This window comes from Falco cherrug, chromosome 5, assembly GCF_023634085.1.
Source record: "Falco cherrug isolate bFalChe1 chromosome 5, bFalChe1.pri, whole genome shotgun sequence".
Lineage (NCBI taxonomy): Eukaryota > Metazoa > Chordata > Aves > Falconiformes > Falconidae > Falco > Falco cherrug.
This window is the reverse complement of record NC_073701.1, coordinates 23,799,187-23,821,198: the sequence shown is the minus strand read 5'-3', so window position 1 is coordinate 23,821,198 and position 22,012 is coordinate 23,799,187. Positions and strand designations below refer to the sequence as shown.

At 38.0% G+C, this 22,012-nt stretch overlaps 1 protein-coding gene across 1 annotated transcript in view; it reads left to right on the top strand.

Moving 5' to 3' along the window:
* CACNA1C (calcium voltage-gated channel subunit alpha1 C) overlaps positions 1 to 22,012 on the top strand; it is a 493,743-nt gene that overhangs the window by 59,797 nt on the left and 411,934 nt on the right. The window contains exons 2-3 of the mRNA XM_055711046.1: positions 15,573 to 15,896; positions 19,499 to 19,602. Coding sequence (XP_055567021.1) covers positions 15,573 to 15,896; positions 19,499 to 19,602 — 428 coding nt within the window. The remainder of the gene's footprint in view (positions 1 to 15,572; positions 15,897 to 19,498; positions 19,603 to 22,012) is intronic.

The window sequence follows — 22,012 nt, the reverse complement described above, 5'->3', positions numbered from 1 at the left end:
TCTATTGCTCTTCCCAACATGCCAGGTCAACAGGCTTGGAAAATTAATTTTCCTCATTAACTATTCTGTTTGTGCATATGTGAAGATATGACTCTGGGAGGTACAGGCAAAGAAATTAATTTGGCATTTCATTTTAATAAGATGTGTGTTATGAAATGGTGTGTAGTTACTGAAGTCATCAAGCCTGTAACAGACACAGACATGGCAATACTGGGATGCTCAATCCACCTGGGTGCAAGCCTGGGAAAGCAGCACCTGCCCTGGTGGTTCTGACTGCACAAGCAGATTTGAATCTTGTGATATAGTCAGAACAACAGGTTGGTTTGTTGTACTGGTCCAGCTGTGGTGCTCAAGTGCAGGGCTCCTGATGGGTACCCCCATACAACTATTTTCTCATGATCTGCATTATCCCCTTTCAGTTCTAATGACTCTCCTTTTCTCTGACTTTGTGCTTCCCTTCTCTCTCCCTGTCTTCTCCAGAATAAACAACTCAATCCTAGTTAGGTTTATTTTTTTTCCCCACTAGTCTCAGCTTTTCTACATCTATACCTAAATTTGGTGGTTTTGATACTGGTACTCAGTAATCCTGGCCTTATTTGGAATCACTGTCACAGCTACCTGGGCACTGTTGGCCTTGCAATACTCCCCAACAGGACTCCAGTACTTCCCTTCAACTAACTGTGAAGTTTGGTCATCTCGGACTCAACTGTCTCTTAATTGTGTGTGAAATCTGGCCATTCCTCACAAAGCTACCTGTAACTCCCATCAGCTTCTCACTCTGTTGTCATGTCTGGTAACTTCTCATGTCATATCCAGTAGTTTTCCATGCCCTGTTCGTTACCCAGGCCAGGACTGAGTCATCTGCCTGCAGCTAATACCTAATGCCATGTATTCCGAGTAGTCTTAACTTGGACAAGTGGGTGCTGTACCTTAATAAGCAAAGAGGATTCTCTTCTTTGTACTTAACAATATTTCCCTGGTGATCAGCAGTTTTACACCTAGGAGATGTAATGGTCATGGAAGGAGATCAGTATCTTAGGTTACCTGAAACAAATGATCAGGCAGATTTGGTTAAAGATCTACAGGTTTATGAGGAGTCAGTGCAGGATCTTGGTATGAATTCTGAGCAAATACTTCATCATCAAGGGGTGTGTGTGGGGTTTCACTCTTGGATCTAAGTTGCAGAGATAAAGTATGCTGCTCTTGAATGTAGATGTTCCCATGATGAAATGTGAATCTGATGGAAAAGGGGACTGCCGTCTGGCCTCTGGGGACTGCACATGGTAGCATGTGGTGTGCGTACAGTGTACTTGGTGCTAATAGATAAGAGCAATTATGTGTCTTTCTTCCTCCCAACTCATACTTATCAGTAGGCACCACCAGGGCTTCAATAGCAACCTAGGTATGCAGATATTGCTGATTGTATCTGCCCACTTTCCAGTATGTGTACCATGAGGCGTATTTATTTTTTGCTTTCAAATAGTTGGAAAAAATTTATCTGTGCTCTGGAACCATTAGAATGTCTCAGAGATGTCTGCAGTTGCACTGTGCCTACACAGTTGTGTGTCTGTATGTATGAATCTCTAGGCAGAAGTATAATTTGTTTAGTGGACCAGAATGAGTAAGTGACTGTGATTGGAAGGATCTAGCTGTGTTCTGAAAGATTTGGAAAGGAATAAAATAGTATGAAATAAGAGAGAAATGGTTTATGTTTCCAGATTGTCATTCTTCATATAGTAAAACTAATAATTTCATTTTACCTCACTGTAGGTGTTTAAATTGTCTAGTTGGAGCTAATCATGTAGAGTTCCTGTGTAGTCAGTGGAGAGGAAGGCAGCCATGGCCACAGAACATCATAGATACCTAAAATAGGTGGAGTGGACTGCTGCTGTTTTTTTTTTTTTTTTGAGGTACTTAACTCTGTCTTGAACATATAGATAAAGCTTTGATGACTAAGTTAGGCTAAATGTCAGATTTTTAGAATGCTAGAACTGGTGACGTTAATTCCACCTTCTGCATCTGTGTTGATTTCTAAGTCAGCAACAAAAGTGCCGTGTGAAGAAAGGAGTTATGTGCCTTTAACAGGTTTTAGGAAGTTACCTGTCTTTTAGGTGACCGGTGTGAATGCAAATATTTGAAATGTATACTTCCTGCCTGAATACATGCCATTAAATAAAAGAGATTGTTAAAGAAAAGCATGGCGAGAAAAACAATAACTCAGGAAAAATCCCTGTTGGAAATTGAGGGAAGCTGCTTCTTGAGGAATATCCCTGGCTCCATCTGGAGTGAGAACAATTAATTTTTCCCAAGACCATGTTTAGGAGTGTAGAATATTGTGAATGTAAAATAGGTAGCGTCAGGAAGGAGATGGGGCTTTCCAGGCAGTGTCAGAGAAGGATGGCAAGCATGCCAGAAGACTGTGTCAGAGAAAACCATGCTTTAATCAGTTCAGTCTGGTTCTCCTAGCTAGCAAATGTGGTTAGCCGGACTGGCTGGAATATACAAAATTTGCAAGGAAAGATTAATAGTTAGGTAATAGCAATGTAGAGAGAGTTCTTTACACTAATGCTTTGGTTTGTGTGTGGTGTTCACCCAAAATTTTGAAAGTGCCATTTTGGAATCATTGCAAACTTAGTCACAAGGTCCCAAACAGAAGATAAATTAAGGTGCAAAATTCATTTTGGCCTTGTTAACTTGGCAACTTTGTTCAGTTTTGGATGTGTTCTGCCTGTCAGAGCCTCAGTACCAGACAAAGTGTGCTGGGTCAGTGCCTTCAGCAAGAAGGATGCAGCCAGAGGAGGAATAGAAGGATATTTCATTCCAGTGACATCAGGAGAAAAGGTTAACACATCAGCAGGGCAAGTTTTTATTGTTGTAAATAAAGGGTGGCCAACACACTTTCTTTGTATCTTTATAATACTGTATTATCTCAAAGAACATGTATCTTCTCAAAATTTCTTCCTCTAGCTGCCACAGGCAGGGATATGAAGCCTTTATGTATCATCCTATTATCTCTTCAGAGCCTCTTTTTCCAGAATTTATAGCCTTGACTCTATCAGGCTTCCCTTTGCATAAGCTATATAGTGGCTGAACACCTGCAGTGCCCTGGAGGAAAGGCTGTGCTGCAGCAGCTATGGTATGTGAAGCAACTATTATAGTTTCCTGAAGAGCATCAACAAGAAATTCTGCTTACAGAAATTGTCATCTGCAATGAGGTAGACCAGTTCAAAGTGATACTTGCCCTTCTTATGAGGTTCTGGTAAAATAATTGAATTTTTTGAACTCAAATTTGAAAACTGAATTTTGAAAATAGGAAGAGATATTTTTTATGAAATAACAATTTTGAAAATATAGTATTTCCCGTCAGTGGCTTCTAGTTTAAACTTTCTATAGAAATAGCAAACATGCTATGCCTCTGTGGAAACCTATTCTGTAATTTTGCATAGAGTTGTCTATGATGCTCTCTGTCATCATTTCACCATTTGCTTTTGAATGCTCTTTCACTGCCTGTGCTTAGTAATGATACAGTGACTCAAAATTTGAGACAAGAGAATGTTTCAGGAAATGTATAGATTGAAGTGGGAGTAATTTACTTAAAATAACATAACTGTTTTTGTAACACTACTTTCTGATTAAGCCATTGTGCTGCAAATAACTTGAAATAAGGACAACAATGGGGATCCCCAGTCTATGTGTGAAAATGTTGCATTTATCCCACTACAGGCCTCAATATGTTCTAAAGGATACCATTTTACAGAGAAATTTCCAACTGATGTATTTTAAATATGAACATAACAGCTTTGTGTTTCCTACTGTCCTTGGGTTGTCTGCGGGTAACAGATTTTTGATGGCATCTTGCAAGCTGAAGAGTCTCACCCAGCAGTTTCTGAATCCTGCTGTTTGAGCACCAGAAGGGACATTAGAAAACATACCTAGACCTGACCTGAGGAGACAAAGTGGAAGTGACCCCTAACATTACACAGTTAAGTTTCCCACTGGTTAGGCCTCCTCATTGTTAGCCACGTATATATATTTAACTTCATAAGAGTTATTGCAGTTAGTTGAAGTGGTCATGTGGTGTCAAAAATCTTTCACATGCTCACGCTGATAAATTGCAATGAATTTTTTTTAACTGTCTCTTATATAAGACTAAATGATTCGGATATCTTTAGTCTCTAGTTGTAAGGTATTATCCCACTATATTTTCTTGTACCTTTTTTTCTCAGTTCATTAAACTACTACTTTTTTTTTGAGGTGTGGATTCTAGAATCGGGACCTGCAATGTTGTGTTCCATAGTGATGCTCTGTACAGCTATGTTACCTGGACTTTTAGGCTCACACATAAATTGAAACTCATTGAAGTCCATGTTGTCTTTGCGTCGGCTCACTCTGACCATGAGTTAGAGCCAGCCAACTGGCTCTTGGGACAAAGCAGCTCAGACATGAGAGGAGCGTGTGCTCTGCTTCCAAACAGGGATGGCACAATACCAATGGCAAACTCCAGAGGTGACGAGAGCCTGGAAGACTTGGGTTTTCAGTTTGTTTTTCATTCTTCCTCCTAATGAGCAGTAGAAATGTAGAACTTCCTGAGAAGTGTTCAGACGCTATCAGAGTATATGGTTTGTAGGAAATTTCTCACTACTTTTGTGAAACTGATCCTACAAAGTGCAGAGCACCCCAAGAAAGGAACAAAAAAGCCTCAGCTTTCAGAGTCTTCAGGGTGATCTGAAAGCTATCAGAAAGGCAGAGCTGGAGCAGTGGCTGGAGCACTAACTCAATGGCAGTGCTAAAATATTACCCACTGCATTCTAAGCAAGTGCTCTACAAACCTGGTGTGCATCTGCCTTTGCCACCTTTGCTCTGCTATATGTAAATTCAGTAATGATCAATGAATCCGCTTTTATATAAGCAGGATATTTTATTTTTAGAAAGAATCTATAAAGACTGTCTCAAACATTTGTCTGCATCTACTGCAGAAAAGGTCACAGAGTAACTGGTTAATAATGTTTGTATAGACAACCAGTGACATAAGAATCATTTCAGGGTTACAGTGCTCAACCAAAGATGTAAGCCAGATGCTGTTTTTTCTCATACAGGTGCTTACCAAGATTCTCTCTTGCCAAGTTTTGCACCTTTTATCATCTCCCCCCCCCCCTTTTTTTTTTTTTTTTTTTTTGTTACTTAGATTTTGAAATGCTTTTAACTAGCAGAGCAAGTCAAGAGTGCTTGGTTTTGCATCTGGGTATTACACATCCTTAATATCCAGACTTGGGACATTCCCTAAGAGGATACCAGTAAATACAAAATAATGCTAGAGAAAAATCTGCATGCTAGAGATAGAACATATTACTTCAGATAATAATAAAAAAATCAGTAAAATTATTTTCTTCTATGTAAAGTGACTGTAAAAATATAACTCTAAATCTGTTAATGCTGCAATGCCTCTAGAACAAAAATGTCTAGTTTGTGTAAAAGTATGGGTGGCTGTTTTCCCCCAGACTGCCTTTTAATATCGCCGTGGAGTTGAAACAAGCCGCTGTTTTCCTTTGTTGTATAGCATGGTTTATATTCATGTGGTTAGTAATTTTCTGTGGGTTTGCTTTAATGGAGGCTTGCAAGGACTTCCTTTTTCTTGCTTTGCAGAGCACGTTGCATATGGAGCATCCTCTTGAGATTCTGTGTATGAAAGGAAATAGGACAGGACTGAGGCAGCATTTTTTTTTTTCTTTCCTCAGTTCAAATTTTGCCATTTCTCATTATCTTTTTCTAGCACCTTAATGATGGCAAGTTACATATAGCCCTCCTGTTCAAATACTTCTATTTTGTCTAGAATTATTTAAAAATAAGATAACATCAGATGACTGAAATTAGGAGAAATCCCAAACTTATGCATTCACTTGCTTAATTCTTTAGATTTGTAGAAATTTTTGTATAGTCTTGTTTTTCAAAACTTTCTTCTTCAGTTGCTTTTTCTGATGTTTTTTTGGCTTTACTCCAAGCAGCAGGGGGAAAATAATCACATTTTAAAAATAGAAAAGTGTGGTTTTTAGAACACTAAGAATAATAGCTGAAATCAAAGTCAGCTTTGACACTTGAAACATCTTTTAATACCTTTCCTTTGAAACTGCCTACACTTCAAGCAGGGAGTGCATCTTTAATTTAGTAGGATATTGCATACATAATCTAAAATTAGGTGAATGTAGATTAAAATAAATTCTAAGTTTTGCCTTTCTGAAAAGCAACAAATAGTTTTTAGGTGACTGTTCTCTGGGGGTGCTAATGATACAACTTACAGATGTCTGGTTTTCACAAAGTATAAGGTAGTAGGTACCTCTTAAAATTATATGTTCTCTTGGTATTATATTCTCTTAAATTGTATGCCCAATACCTGAATGAACCTTTGATTTGGGTGCCTACTGTGGTCAGTTCTTGCAATCCTACATGCAGACTCAGAGACAGTAGTGGTGCAAAGTAGGGTGCTGGATAGCCGAAGAGGTTGGATGAAATTTTGACCGCTTTGAATGAGGGGGCTAAAAAGGAGCGATGTGGACCAGATGGCCTTCAGAGGTCCCCTTTAACCTAAGGTATTGTAGATAATGTGGATTAGTGGCTTTCTGATGTGGATATCACCACTGGGAGTGAGGGGTGGCAGGGAATACTTACAGCTTGTATGGGAAGGTTAGATATATACTCTCCTTTTATACACTTGCTAATCTCTTTCCAACAAATTGCCTGCTCTCTGGAGTTGCATAGCTGAACACTGACTCCATAAACAGCAAAAAGAAGCAAAAGAACTCAGCCTGTAAGAATTTCCACTGTCTATCTTTTGTCAGGGCTGATCTCCATTTAGATCTGGATGCTAAAGGTGGTTGTTTGTGTTTTGAATTTATTTTTCTTTTTTTTTTGGGGGGGCAGTGTTGGGTTGGGTTGTTTCTTGGTTTGTGTGTGTATCTATCAAAATTCATATTGTCTGTAACTCGGATACAGACCTATACAGAGATCCCTTTGTGCTTTTTTTTGTCATCATCTGATGTAACTGAGAACAGGCTGCTATTTCTGGAGTGAGAATACTATGAGTTGTGGAAGAATTGTGATTGATTTTTCTAGGATGAAGAATCATTGAAATTGCAGGCTTTGAATTATTTAGATATAATATATTTGTACGCTTCCCAAATTTTGTCACATGTTTTGGGCCAAAAGCAGCTACAGAGTTGTTTTGTACCTTGTACACAAACACATATGCATGCATGTACTCTCCACACATAAGTGGAAGTAATTTCATCTCATTCAATCCACTAAAATTTGATGTGCAATTAAACTTCTGTTTTTGATTACTTTTGTACAATCTGAAGATAGAATGGTACTTCCAGCAGATGGTTTCACTTGTATGTCAGACATCTGTCTTACGAATGGAAAAAATGGTCCCGTGCATTGACTATAAAGAGAGGTTAGACAAGATCCGTTTTTTAAAATGGTTTGGGTAGTGTGATGCAAACCACTTTAACAGGTTTGTGTACTGATTTCTATCCCACTCTGCATTGTTAGACAAAGAATCTGGAGACCATTTAATAAAGAGTATTTTAAACCTTTAAGAGCTTCATTTCTGTAAGGAAGTTATATTTAGATTACCCACTAAGAGTAATCATTCACCAATAAGAAAATGATTAGTTAAGTTTGTCAGAAGAATCCAGTCTGATGAGTTACAGTTAATCCCCAGAGGAATTTTACTGAAGTCAAAGAAATTTTACCAAAGATGTGCTTGATCCCAGGATCCTTAATGGTGTTAACTTTAATTAATTGTTGAAGGAAGGAAAGTGTTCCCTGACTTGACCTCTGAAAGCTTAATCTAGGTGCCACCAGAAACATGTCTCAAGAAACCAGAAAGGATTCTTTGTGAGTTTCTTTGCATTTTCTTGTAGCTTGACAGCCACAAGAAAATGCACATGCTTCAAAGGCAATTGGCCCTTTAACACACATCCCCCTACCCCTGGCCTAATAAATTTATCTACTAGAGAATTTGTAGTCCAGCTGAGTTGTATTATAGACTTCTCTGGCTCTCCTGATATCTACATCAATTGTCAAACTTTTAATATTAGACACTTGCCTTGGGGCTTAACATTTAGTAGGCTCCATGCTTCTTTACCCCTTCCTCCTCCCCAAAAGAGACCTTAACTCCCAATCTAGTTCTCTTGAATCCATAGTTACAGAAGAGAAAATTAGAAGCTAGATGGATTTTTGTGACTGCTGAAGATTTTCAGACTTGTGGCTTTCTAGATTCTTCTGAGTCAGATTTGACAAGATGCCCCTTTGGTGAAGGAGGCAGAACAGATTGTTGCTTTACTTCTGTTTTGTTTAAGAATGGAAAGACAAAACTACAGAAGTAAAAGGAGGGACACTCAAGTGATGAAATTTTAGATGATAACTTATCACCTGCTAATTAGAAGGAGGCAGAAGGGGAAATTCTATCATTAGTAGTATTGTAGGCAGCTGTAAAAACCCAAATTTGCTCTCTTCGTTGAAATGGACTTGGTTTTTTTCACATTTCTAGCTAGCAGCTCACCACATCTTATGTTAATGGCATGCAGCAAAAGAAAAACCCAGCTCTGCAGGGGGGAGATAAAGAAAACAAAGATCTAGTTGCAAATGAAGTATGGTTCTTGAATAAGATTTTTTGTTTATATTTAAAAAAAATGTTTAGTCTCAACTATGGCAAATGAATAGTCTTAAATCACGTATTTTTTATGTGTGTGTTCTGAAGCCCCGAAACAATTTACAGGAAAAATTCTTTAACTCGTTTATCTGGGCTAACAACTACACACTGAGTTTTAGTCTGACATGATGTTTAAAAAGAGTATGTGTGTATTATAAATTGTGTTATAGAAAAAGCCGTAGTTTGGGTTGAAATCCAGCTTTCATTGTAACTCCTATCTCTACTTACAAATTAACTCCAGAAAAATCTTTTTTTGGGAAACACTAGTGTCACTTTAGATGTTAGCTGTCAGAACTAACATCTTATCAACTTTTTTTTTTTAAAGGCAAATAAGGAAAAAATCATGCTTTAAAGAAAGTGAGTTTTGTATGTCTGCAGCCCTGCATTCATTAGGGGAAATATTCAGGGTTGTCAGCTGAAAATTTAATAAAGATGCCTGGAAAAGTCTGCTTTTTCACATAAAGTGGATTTATTTCACTTCAAGGTTTTAAACTTTGTGTGTGGCTAGTTGTTACTGTCCTGGGCTACTGAAAGACTTTTAGAAAAATATATGTGCAGAATGAAGTTTAAAACCAAAGAAACTGAGTTCAGAGTTCTGGGTCAGTCACTGGACTGGGGGCCCTCACCTCGCCACCCCCTGCCTCCGCCCCGAGTGATGAGTGTGCGGGGCAGAAGCCTGACAGTGCTGTGTAATGTCCCTGCGATGGCCTGAAAGTTTGACTGAGGCAGGGTTTACTCGGAGGGGGTCTTTTGGTAGATTAACTGATGGAAGAAATACATAAGTTTTCTGTGGTAAGGCCTTCCTTCAGGTCAAACTTGCTTTAGACTAAGAAAAGAAACTAATTCGCACTATAAATCTTGCCTCATACGTGTGATTCCAGAGAAATGTTTTTTCTGGCCTGGTCTAAAAGACTTAAATTGTGTGGGAGGTACTGCCTCCAATCCAGGAAGCCAGTACATGTGCTTCATTGTCATTACAGTTAGAAAGTGTTTTCCGAAGGTAAATCCTGATTTTTTTTTTCTTCCTGCAAAAGCCGTTGCTTCTACTTATTCACTGTGACTGTGGTGACAGATAGTTCCTTTTTGTTCTTTGAAATAAAATACATGTGCATCTAGAAAAATATATAAAAACATATATATGTGTATAATATACACACACTTAAAGACTGTTATCCTACCCTCCTCACCCTCACATCCTCGGGAGCAGCAGTCCAAGTTCTGGCATTCCCATTTCTGTCTCTGTGCCTTGTAGTTTGCGTTTTTTAGGCCTTTGGTTGGCCTCTCTGCTCTCCTCTGGGCAACCTGAACGGAGCCATGTCTGTCTTCAAGTGTGGAACCTGAAACTGCTCCCTGTATTTCAGCTGAAGCCCTGCCAATGCTGAGCTGAAGAGAAGGATTACTTGTTGTGTCACATAGATTTCATCCCTGTTTATATACTACATTGTGATGATTGCCTTTTGTGGGAAGAAGGAAGTATGACAATATCAGCTCCTGTTTTGTTGGGGATCTAACATAACCCACAAGGCTTTTCTGAAAATAATTTGGGCAGATGACTCATTTTGCTTAAATACTTTGCATTTGTCCCTGCTGAACTCCATTCTGTTTTTAAGACATTTCCTCCAATTCATGAAGTTCATTTTGAATTAAAATCCCGTTCTTCAGTGTATTTGCTTTGCCTCCCAGCTTCACAGTTACGTGCTCATTTAATACCATTCACCATGTCATCATCCGGATCATTACTGGAAACATTGAACAGAATCAGATCCAGGGCAGGCACTTGGGTACCTCCATGTGACACATCTTCCAATTTAGATGGTGTACCAATGATAACTGCTCTCAGGCATACGCTGGTTTCATACTCATGTTTTATAGCAATTTCTTTCTTGCTTGTATGTCCTCAGCATCCTTGTGAAATTGTCATACAAGACCTCATAAAATTATTAAAGTCAGAAGATGTGGCACCTACAGCTTCCATCTTGCCTGTGAATTCTGTTACCCAGATCTGGAAGGAATTAGTTTTCTTAGACACAATGTATTCATGACCGATCCATGTCTGCTCTTTTTTTCCTTGTCATCCAAGTACTCGCTGACAATTGTTTATTTTACTTATTCCAGATTTTTTTTTTTCTGGAGACTGAAATTCAACTGGATTTAAATTTTCCCTCCTTCCCACTTTTTAACTGGGAGGTCCATTCTCCCTTTCTCAGTCCTCTGAGATCTCTCCTGTCTTTCATGCATTCAAACCAGCAGCTAAGAGCTTTGAGATTACTTCAGAAAGCTCTTTAAATGTTCTGGTATGTTCTAGGTTGTGGTACTTAAGTAGCTGAAACAATGAATGTTGTCTAAGTAGTTTCTAACTTGTTTTCCTTTTACAGTTGGAAATGATACCTGTTTTGGTTTGGGGATTAATTATGCTAGTCACCTGCTCTTGATGGGTTTTTCTTTAGTAAAAATGGATGCCAAAAGGTCACACAAAACTTAAGCCTTCTTACAGTCGTCTGTCAAATGCTCTTTTTCCATTGGTTAATGGATCAATCTTTTCCACATTCTTTCTCCTGTTAACAGATGATCTCATACACTGCCTTCTTGTGTGTGTGTTATTCTTCATGTTTCTTGTCAGGTGTCTCTCACTGCAGAGAGTTTATTATTTTTTCTGTGTGCTTGAACTGGTTTTACACATGATCTTAGTGACACGTTTCCTGCTTTCTGTTTGTTTTCTTTCAGTGTTCAGTTAAGACATTACAATTTAACCAGTACTGTCTTCTACTGTACCCACCTTTGCTTTGGAGAAAAATACAGTTGTGCAACACAATTTAAAGGTTTGAATTTTTAGGATTCTGGTGTGTTTTAAAGTGATGGCAAAAAAGAACAGTGACGCTCCGTATTGGCATAACTCTATTTTCATTTAAAGAATTAATCTAATCACAAATTCCTCAAAAATAAATGTGTGGCTAGCTAGATGAAGTCAAGAAACTCAAAAGTTACAGTTCCATTGTGTCATTAACTTGCCCGCTTCTCATATAGAATGGTCATGTATCGTTTGTTTTTTAAATGATGCTTTTGAGATAGTTAATAGGTGGTATGATAGATGTTATTAGAATGGAAACAGCACTTTTTAATAAAGGTATTAGTGGTCATCATTGTATATTTTAGTAGTGATTATGGTGAAGACCATTTTGGTGATTTAGTTGTAAGCTTACAATGTCAGGTGTTTTGTGCGACGTTGTTCATTTCCTATTGTATAGCAATGTTATGTGTTGCTTTTTTTCTGACTTAACTGATTTTTGAGACCTGTATTTCTGTTGTTTCTCCATTTGAAGTACTTCTGCAACTTTGCATTTTTGCAGAAATTAAAGTCTTTTCCAAAGACTTTATAATCAAATTTGTTCACTTACATGGACTTTTCTGTTTAATTACTATTCAAATGTTTAAACTCATGATCTGTAGCACAGAAGAGCTTTGTGAACCAGCTGCACATAATCACCAGTACAAATTCTTGATAAAGGGTGGGTAGGGATCAGCAGGGTGATGATGCTGTGGATCATCATGCTTAGTGCGTTACTGCATTTGGGTGGGTGCTGAATCTCCATTTCCCAGTTCTGGTCAACTTCCAGCTTAATAACAGTATAAACAAATACAATTAAAGTGACTTGGGTTTCATGAAACTTCATTTGTAGTGAGGAAATAGAGTGAAATATCTTAACATTACAAAATGAAAACAGCAAATCCAGTAACTGCAGCTCTTGGGTTACAGCAGAGTTTTGTGGTGGGAGAGAAATGAGTGCCATAGGTGACATTTAGCATGATGCTGTACAAGATCCATATGAATTGTGTTCTGTCTTATTCCTAGGAATTAACACTAAACATTTAGATTATAGGGTAGATTTTTTTTTTTTTCCTGAAATTTTGGCTATGCTGTCTTTGAAAATATTTTGCTCAGTTCTTGAATGTCCTTTCTGTGAAGTTGCGTGAGCTTCATTCTTCAATTTGAGCTATTTCCATAAACTGCCTGTAGATCAAGGGATTTGTCACTGCCATTAATTACTCAGTATAGTCTGCAGCCTCTGAGCTTCATAAAACAGACAGATCCTTATCAGTAATCAATATTTGTTAATACAAATCTGTCATTACTGACTCATCTTTTGAAATCAATTTGAGACAAAGCACTTTATTATGAAACTGGTGGTCATGTTAGAAGCAAAAGCAATGAAACCACCAGAAGTTGCGTCCTTACCTTTGCTGGCACATGAAAGTCAAAATGGATGGACTTGAATCCTCATGTGAAACCTAACTAATAAGCAGTAATAACAAAGAAGCTTGACACATTCCCAAATTGCAGAAAAGTCTTCATTAAGATGCAGCAGCTGTTAATTTTCAGGACCACATGGTCTAGTCAGCATGATAAGAACACAGGGCGATGGATCAGCAAGTTTGCTTTTACTGGAAACCACACACCTCTTATACATTCTAATGGGTCAGTATTAAAGAAGAGCTGGAGAATAATTAGAGTAATTTTCCATTTATTTCTCTTCCCAGCATGCCTCAGGCTAGGGAGGTCAAATAGATGCTAAAGAGAAAAACTGCATCTGGAAGTAGTCTGAAAATAAATATGTATCCTATGAGTAGTGCTGTGTACAATTTGCTTAGCTTTAGAAAACTAAGTTTGTCTGCCAGTTGATTACCAGCTTCATCTAGGAAATCTGCTTAGCCTGTGTGATTCTGAAAGCTCTCTTTCTTCCGTTTCAAAATTTGAGGGATGTGAATTAACTATTTCCCGCTTCTTGTTTCTTTCAGCTTTCCCTTTCACATATCGGAGTCATATTGCTCACCAGCTTCCTTTGGCTGGTTTGCAGCTAGGAGTTTTTTCAGTGAGCAGAGACAAGCTCTAGATTTTGCTGCTGTGCAATAAAATTGTAACAACCTGGAAATCTTATGGTAATGCCTGACATAAAATAACATCTGACCCCATCATGTCCTTCCTTGAGATTCAGTGAGATAAATTTTAAAATCTTGTATGCTTTCTAGGTAAAGGCACATCCTGTTACACTCTGTGTGTCAATGTAATTGTATTTATTCTACCTGCTTTAATTCATTTGTAGTGCAGTCATTGCTGTGATATCTTGGCACTGCACATCCACCTATGAAATATGCATCTTGGATAATTACTTTTGTTCAAAAACGGCTTGCCAGTTCCCCAGTTTAGAAAGTCTGTCTTTCGATATTTTAAGAAAAAAAAAACAAGTGTCATGTGGTCTTCTGCTTGTTTTGTCTCATAGTCTATAGAAGCCACCTGGTCTATTTAGTAACACTGTATTTCTGTTAAAGTGGAACAGTCAATAGCAGACTTTGAGCCTGCTTTGAAATAAAGGTGATCTAACTCCTTTGCTGGGTTTCTACTGTGTGCCCCTTGTGTGTACACTTTTTCAGAAGCATAGTCTGCTGTTAAGATGTGAGGGGAAACATAGTCCCTTGAGTGTGCAGTGTTTTGAAACTGAACTCTGGTTTCATAGCCTGTGAAGGAATAAGATCTGTAGACTATTTGGGCTTCCTTTTACCTGCATCTGAACATGTGGGCCACAGGCAAACTCACAAGTCCACAAAAAAGATAAGTAGTCTCAAAAATCTTCTATAGGATGTATCTAAACAAGACTTGCTCCCTAATAAAAGTTTGCCGTTGTGACTTTCTGTGGATTTTATGTTGCACTTTTCTAACATGGCTTATATTTTGTTCTATGAAGTGTCTGTGGCAAAGTTTGGTTAATCTTTCACAAGTTCTTGAATATCTCGATTGAAGCATACTCCAAAGAGTAAGGGATTCTGTTCTGAAGTTTCAAAATTCACTCATTTTGAAGTGATTGAAGCTTTGAGTTGCTGAAAAAGTCTCACTGAAGAGACACCGGTGACTTAACTGTCTTTACTGAAACAATGGAACAATTGCACTAGCTTGAAAGGGTGACTTTTTTTTTTAAACTACTAAGACCTTCTAAATATCAGCCACATGTCATCTGAAATACCTATTCTATCATCATGATTTGGCAAAAGCATATACTTCCTCAGTTTTGGCTAAAGAGGTGTAAAACTTGGAACTGCTAGGTCTTAGCATTCTTGTTAATACTTTGAAAGTAAGTCTTACTCCATTGATTTCAATAGTTCATCTGTCTTAAAATCAGTTTATCAGGATAAGGACTCTGTTCCAGTTTCTAAATATATGTTGGTTGGCCTAAACTATCTGCACAGCATCCTATAGAGCACAAAAGCTACAGTTTCTGCTTTGGTATACCTTGTAGTCAGGTTATTCTTGGGCTTATACATACATGTATATTGCAGAGAGAATTAATCTCGTTGTTAAAAAATTATTTACCTTGAGGTAATCTTGAAAACATAAGGATTTTTGTGATGGGGTTTGAATATCTCATTTGGGTGCTTTGCTATGTACTAAATAGCATAGTGCTGCATGTCTGTGGTAAAGTGATGAGAACTAGCCTCATCTTTTGAGCTTCCAAACAATCCAACTTGCAAAATGTGTGGGTAAAAACGGACCGTTTCTTTTCTGTGAATCCCTGGAGACTGTATTGATTGGAGGCACTTCTAACAGCTTAGTGTCCATTGGGTCTTGTTGGGAGACTGTTGCAAGACAAATGCTTGCATAGTAGCATTACTTTAAAATGAAGAACTTGAATTGGAGGAACAAGCTGGTAGTAAGTGGATACCCTATACTTAACCTTAGCTCTTGCTTTTACGGATGCTTAAGATTACTGATACTTAAGATATTAAAAAACACTACTTCTCTTTTCTGTTGCTTAAAAAATATCTTCACAAATTTCTGGTTTGTTTGTTTGTTTGTTTTTTTCCCCTTTCACAGGTTCCAACTATGGGAGTCCCCGTCCAGCTCATGCCAACATGAATGCCAATGCAGCTGCAGGGCTTGCCCCAGAGCATATCCCTACTCCAGGGGCAGCGCTGTCCTGGCAAGCTGCAATTGATGCTGCCAGGCAAGCCAAACTGATGGGTAGTGCTGGCAATGCAACAATATCCACAGCCAGCTCCACGCAGAGGAAACGGCAGCAGTATGGAAAACAGAAAAAACAGGGTACTACCACAGCTACACGTCCTCCCCGAGCACTGCTGTGTTTAACACTGAAAAATCCCATCCGGAGGGCATGCATCAGCATCGTCGAATGGAAATATCCTTTTTGATGTTCTCATTTGGAAAAGAGCAAATTGTTTGTGCACATCAGGCGCTATTCATAAGTGTGAAGAAATCAATACATTAAGTTGAAAGGCACCACTGGGAGTTTAAAGTACACAAATAGTTTCTGATGTCTTAACTGAGATCATTTATGTTGGGGTTAAAAAAGTAGTTTAGGACTGGAGCCTTAACTATACTTTTGTGTAAGACGCCACTAGAAATTTAAATGATAAAGGTTAGATATTTGAGGCCAGAATTGAACTGAGACTATGGGATTGACAGCAGCTGCTGGCTTTCCCCTTTTTTTTTTTCTTCCCCCCCCCCCCCCCCCCCCCGGCACTCCAATAGGTGCCACCAGTTAAACAGCTCTGATACTTTGAATCATATACTTTTTTTTGTTAAAAATGTGGCATCACAATTTCTACAGTATGGAGAAAAGAATGCGACAAAAGGAGGAGAAGAAAACCCAAACGTACGCATAAGATCCTGAAACAGGGCTAAGGTCTGTTAATTATATTGGAATTCCACTTAAACTAATAAGGCTTACTAATATATGGTAAGAGATAATGGTTATTTAGAAGCAGGGGAAAAGACAGGCAGTAAAAGTAGTGCTGCAACATGTACAAATGCAGTACAGGGACAGATCTAGTAGTCTGAACAGAGACAGACTGCATCACAGGTGATGGATGATAACCACTGACACACAGCTGCAGAGTCTAAGGGTCAGTGCTGCTTCCCTGGAAAGTCAGTGAGAGTTTGGCCATTGGTTTCATCACATGGAAGGAGCAAAGCCTTTTTATTCACCCCAGTCTGATCATCACAAGCTGGAATTTGAGAATTTGGTGTGAAACACAAACTGAAATAAAATATACCTCCCTGTCCTCCCCAAAGAGAAACGAAGACTAAGCCTGAACAGTAATTGTCAGTACATCATAAAGCTAATGGGGTCTTTCAGCAAATGCAAAAGAAAAAGCATGTTGTTAGGCATAGATAAGCATGTCAAGGGAAGGCAGTACATAACTTGGCAGTAGTTAATATGATGAAAAATGAATGATGGCATTTAAGACAATGTGATAATATTGTTCCTTTGGGGTCTGGTGGGATGTTAGAAAGATGAAAACAGAATATAAGTATATTAGGTCTTGCTGATGTGGACGTATTTTTCAGATGAAGAACTTGTTAAAAATGCTCCTGTCAATTCTTAAGTGTCCTTAAAATACCTGCCTGCCTATTCCTTTCTTCTTCAGATGCTAATTTTTAATCCCCCTGATTAAGTTTGCTACTTTTTATCCCTTCTGGCATAGCTCTGATACTTTAAACATAAGATGATGGATGATGACTAACAGGATGAAGCTGAATATTGGTTTACTTGCCAGCACCCCAGTAACCACATGTCTTTAAAGAAAGAGCACAGAGTGACATTTGATAAATGAATAAGATCAGCAATGAATGATGGGAATAATGTGTTGTAACACAGGATACAGCACTGCTGAGATCAAGAGAGGACCAAACAATGCGATTAAAGCAATCCAAAGGTGCTGATGCTTGCATTTTTTCGTATTGTTTTAGGTGAGTTGATGGAAGTATTTTTTTCCATCAAAACCTCTCATTGGACATGTAGTGTTTATAAATGTGAAACACTTCGATGACAAGTAACGATGTCAAAGAATTGTGATAAGGTTTAATTTCATTCTGCACTCTGTCTTTTCCTAATTGCTAAAAACTACTGAGAATAGCTTAGCTTAATTTGCTGAACCACTGAAGTCTAAGCATAGTAGATATTAAACAAATATCACATGGTAGTTTTGTTGTGTTTCTTACACGAACGTTATAGAGTTCAGAGGCTGGAGGTGCTATTGCATATAAGAAGTGAAATGAAGTAATTGCCTTATTTTGCAAAGATTTAGTTGTGTACTTAATTTTCTGCTTTGTATGTACTGTATTTATAGATTTTATACTATTTTACTGTGCATAAAAAGAAATAAAAGAAAATATGCATAAACAGTGATATGTTAATAGCTAATAATCCTGTCAAAACCAAAAAGTCTAAGGAAAAAAGTGATTAAGAGAAGGAAAGCCTATGGAAATTCAGGTCTTCATGCAGCGAACACTATATATACAGCCTGGGGTTTCTGAGAAGTCCCTTTGATTTCACATGTAATCTCCCTGCCCTAATCTGTTCTTCCTCCATATTATCATATATCTCCTACTATTTGAAGGTTTAAGCATGGCAGCCTGTCAAATTTGGAACCCTTTGACTTTTCCATATGTGAAATGTAGAACATATCTGAGCGTACACAGTGGTCAGGTGCCTGGGATTTGTGTATGTCTTGCAGTTCAGGCTGCTGCACATCCCAATCTCCAATTCTTTCCTGCTAAAACCTGCTGAGAACAGTAGTCAGCTGACCAAAACCATACATGCTGTGTTGACATTTGCTGCAAAGCCAGTCCTATGGTAGGTAAATTCATGCTCAAATGCACCCGATGGCGCAGGTTAAACTTGGCAATCTCCCTGTCCTATCCTGCTCTTCATTTCCCTCTGGAGTACTGACGAGTTATCAGAGAGCTAGCTTCCAGGATATTCCTGAAGGCAAGTAAATGTTTCCAAACTCAGACTGGAGACCAGACTTACAGTCTGTCTACATTTCACAGCAATTAAGGTTAAGGAGTCCACTGAAGAAGATTAAGTACAGTGCAGCAAACTGGTCAGTAGAAAAATGCCCTTTGATTCCAATGGACAGTCCAGTGGAGCATCAAGGTTGTACAGGATTTGTTTGTGGAACACCCCAAATGTTTGGGATTTTTTCCCTAACAAATTTGATGCCTGGCTGAAATGCTTCTGAATTGGTGCTAGTTTCTCTGTTATAAGGAACTCTTAGGTTCCTGGTGTCCCTAATATACTGTGTGGGCACATTTGTTTTCCCTATGATGCCAAATAAAATGCAAATAGAAAAAGAAATGCTCCTTCAAATAACTTTTAAGCAAAACAAGTATACATGGCAATGTGCATATTTTTGACAAAGGCGCTTTTTTAACTTTGTCATCATTTAAACATCTTCTAACTGAGTCTATGCATGTATTTCTCAGGCCCTTGCATTAACTTTGAGATATGAGAGACAGAGAGATTGAGAAAGGGATAAAAAAAAATACAAACCCAACAACAACAACAAAAACCCCCAAAACTTTTGTTAAAATTATTTTAGGGTTTGTAAATGCAGATGGAAGAGACCAAGAGAAACTAATTGTAAGATGAAAGATGACAGTCCAAGAACAGGCTTCTGCTATTAAAAATAGTACAGCCACGCTTGAAGGAAAATAGGGAAAATGCAATCTAAATAAATAAAAGAAGAAAAAACTTATAAGAAATCTGTGTTTACTCTGGCACGCGACTGGCCTACACTGCTTTTGACATATTAGGAAGATTCTTGGCTGGGAGCTCCTAAAAGCACTTAAAAAGGCATGTGTTTCTTTTCAGAATATAAGGGGCTTGGAATGTCTTCTTTAAACAGAATTCTTATAAATCTTTTTTGTTGGTGGTTTTTTTATTTTATTTGTGTGTGCACATTTTGGAACAATTTCCTTAACTCCATTCCTCAGACCATTTGAAATAATTATATTACTGACTATTTTTGCCAATTGTGTGGCCTTAGCTATCTATATCCCCTTTCCAGAAGATGATTCCAATGCCACCAATTCCAATCTGGTAAGTCCTTGATAGTGTTTAGTCTTGCTATTTTGAAAGTTCTTTTTGAATGTGACCAGAGAGACTGTTGAAGTTAGGGAACATAAATATATTCACCAAAGATGAGAACTTAATAAAGTAAAAATTGGTTTTGAGTGCTATGTCTCCTCTATTCGTGTTACCACATGTTTCAATTGAGTTGGTTTCAGAAAAGAATGTTCCAAAAATTGCACAGGTTCTGTATGTGATGTTTTGGTTAACAAATTTCTGCATGCTGCAAAAGTGCTTGGTAAGTTTTAAACTGCAGGTATTTGTGGAAGTAATCTTTTAATCATGGATTCTGTGGTGGTTTTTTGTCTTAAAAAGTGCCAAAGCGTGAAATTATACTGTCCTCTCAGGTGATACATGAGAGCACAGCTTGACGACTTATTTCAAGGAAGTACATTAATGCTTGCATTTCACAGATCTGTGTGTTTAATTGAACAATGTTTGTGGCTTTGGCATTTTTTGGTGGTGTTTTTTCTCCTTTTCCCCTCTTGTTGGGGGATTATAGCATTTCCTCTGTCACCACTGATGCTAATGTTGGTACTTTGGGATAGAGCTGTTCATGTACGAAAGTAAGAGTGTTTAATTTTTGGCTTAGCATGAAGTCATAGCAAAGAATTCTGTAAGGGCACAGCACAAACCAGCTCTGAATGCAGTTAACTGAATTAGCAGAAGACATTTTTCTTCCTTTCAAATATGTTAAAGAATCTCCTACTCATCTGGCTGGATCAGGATGAAAACTTGCTCCCAGAGTTTAAGAGTTGGGATGCTATTTTCTGATTAAAATTTACTGAGACGTTAGAAATTTTAGAGCAACAGAGGAGGAAAACAAAAGCCATAGTTCTATAGTAGGGATAACTGGGATGGCTGACAGACATTGCAATTAAAATGATCCATGTGGTTCTTCTAAGTCAGTCATTTGATTAAATATCTCTTGAAGTTGTATAAAACCAAATTGTGCACTTCAGGACTTTTGGAACAGTACTTCTGTGTTTAAAAAGAAAAAAACCCAACCAAAATCCCAAAACAACAACCACCCCCCACCCCCCCACCCCCCCAAAAAAAATTGTAGTGTAGTGCTTTTCCACTGTAATTTCTTTAAAGTTTAAAAATAGGAGCAGGAGGAAATAAGTTGTTGTTAACTTTTAATTATTCTCTATATTTACAGAATATGTGAGTTGGTTTTGTTTCTCTTTTATTGCTGTCTCTTTGTTAGCTTGACATAGTGTTTAACAGTGATGAATTGTGTGGTGTGTGTGTTTAAATTGCTTCAGTATGGTACCTTTCAAAAACAGATATCTTTTATTAAAAAAAGCAAATTCAATTGACCCTCTAGCAATGAAAGACAGAATGTTGTTTATTGCACGTTCTGACTTGCATGGTTGAAGGAGGAAAAAGAAGCAGAGGTGAAGGTCAGAGGTCTCTTAATTTGTCTTGAGTTTAATTGGGTGTGGGTATTTGCCTTATTTCAGTAGGGAGACTGCTGGCTAATACTAAGTTAGGAATATATTCATAATTGAATGAGGTGTATTGAAACTGTTCTACTATAAGAAAACATATGCACCTTGTGAGCAGAGCTGGTATTCCGCATCTGTTTTCCAAGATATCTTTTGTATTGTTTGGTCAATCTATCAAAACACACCTGTTATTTGTGAGTAGGATTTAAAAAATCCCAGCCAAGCAAGAAATACTATCTTGGGAAAGTTTAGAAATGTTATAGCCTTAAGGATGAGGAGGCATTGTTAATTTATATAAATAAGCTATAAGCTATTTCACAGAAGTAAGGGGAAAAGAAAGTAAAATGGGGAGTCTGCTTGACTGCACTTTTTTCCTTGGGTCTTAATGCAAAAAAGTAATTAAAAACAGAAAATGGGACTTGCACTAGGGGAATTAAAACTTTCTTCTACACTGTAGATCAAACCCTGGAACTCTGACTGCTCAGTAGCCTTTGGTCCTGTGATCTCCTGTTAGTCCCTGTTTGTGGTTGCTGGATTTTGTGTGTTTTGGTTGCGGTTTGTTGTTGTTTTCTTGGGGTGATATACATATATCTTGGCATGTATATACTGCTGTTGGGAAACACACTTCTTGAGTGTATGTCATGTACTGCATTCCAAAACTTTTCACAGAACTGTGAAGAGTTGTATGTCATGATTAGCGAGTAAAGTACTGAGTAATAGGCTGGGGAAGTAGAGGCAAATGGGCAAGATAAGGGTGAAAAAATGTTAGTTGTGTTTTGGAATGGTGTTTTTGAATGGGATGAAAGAATAGATGAAACTTGGAGTTAAAGAAAAGCTATTTCAGATGGCAGGCACTGCAAAAGAGTGGGACTTGGCTCTTAAAGGGCCAAACTATACGTGGAAGGCACTAGAAAGAAGCTGGGGTTAAT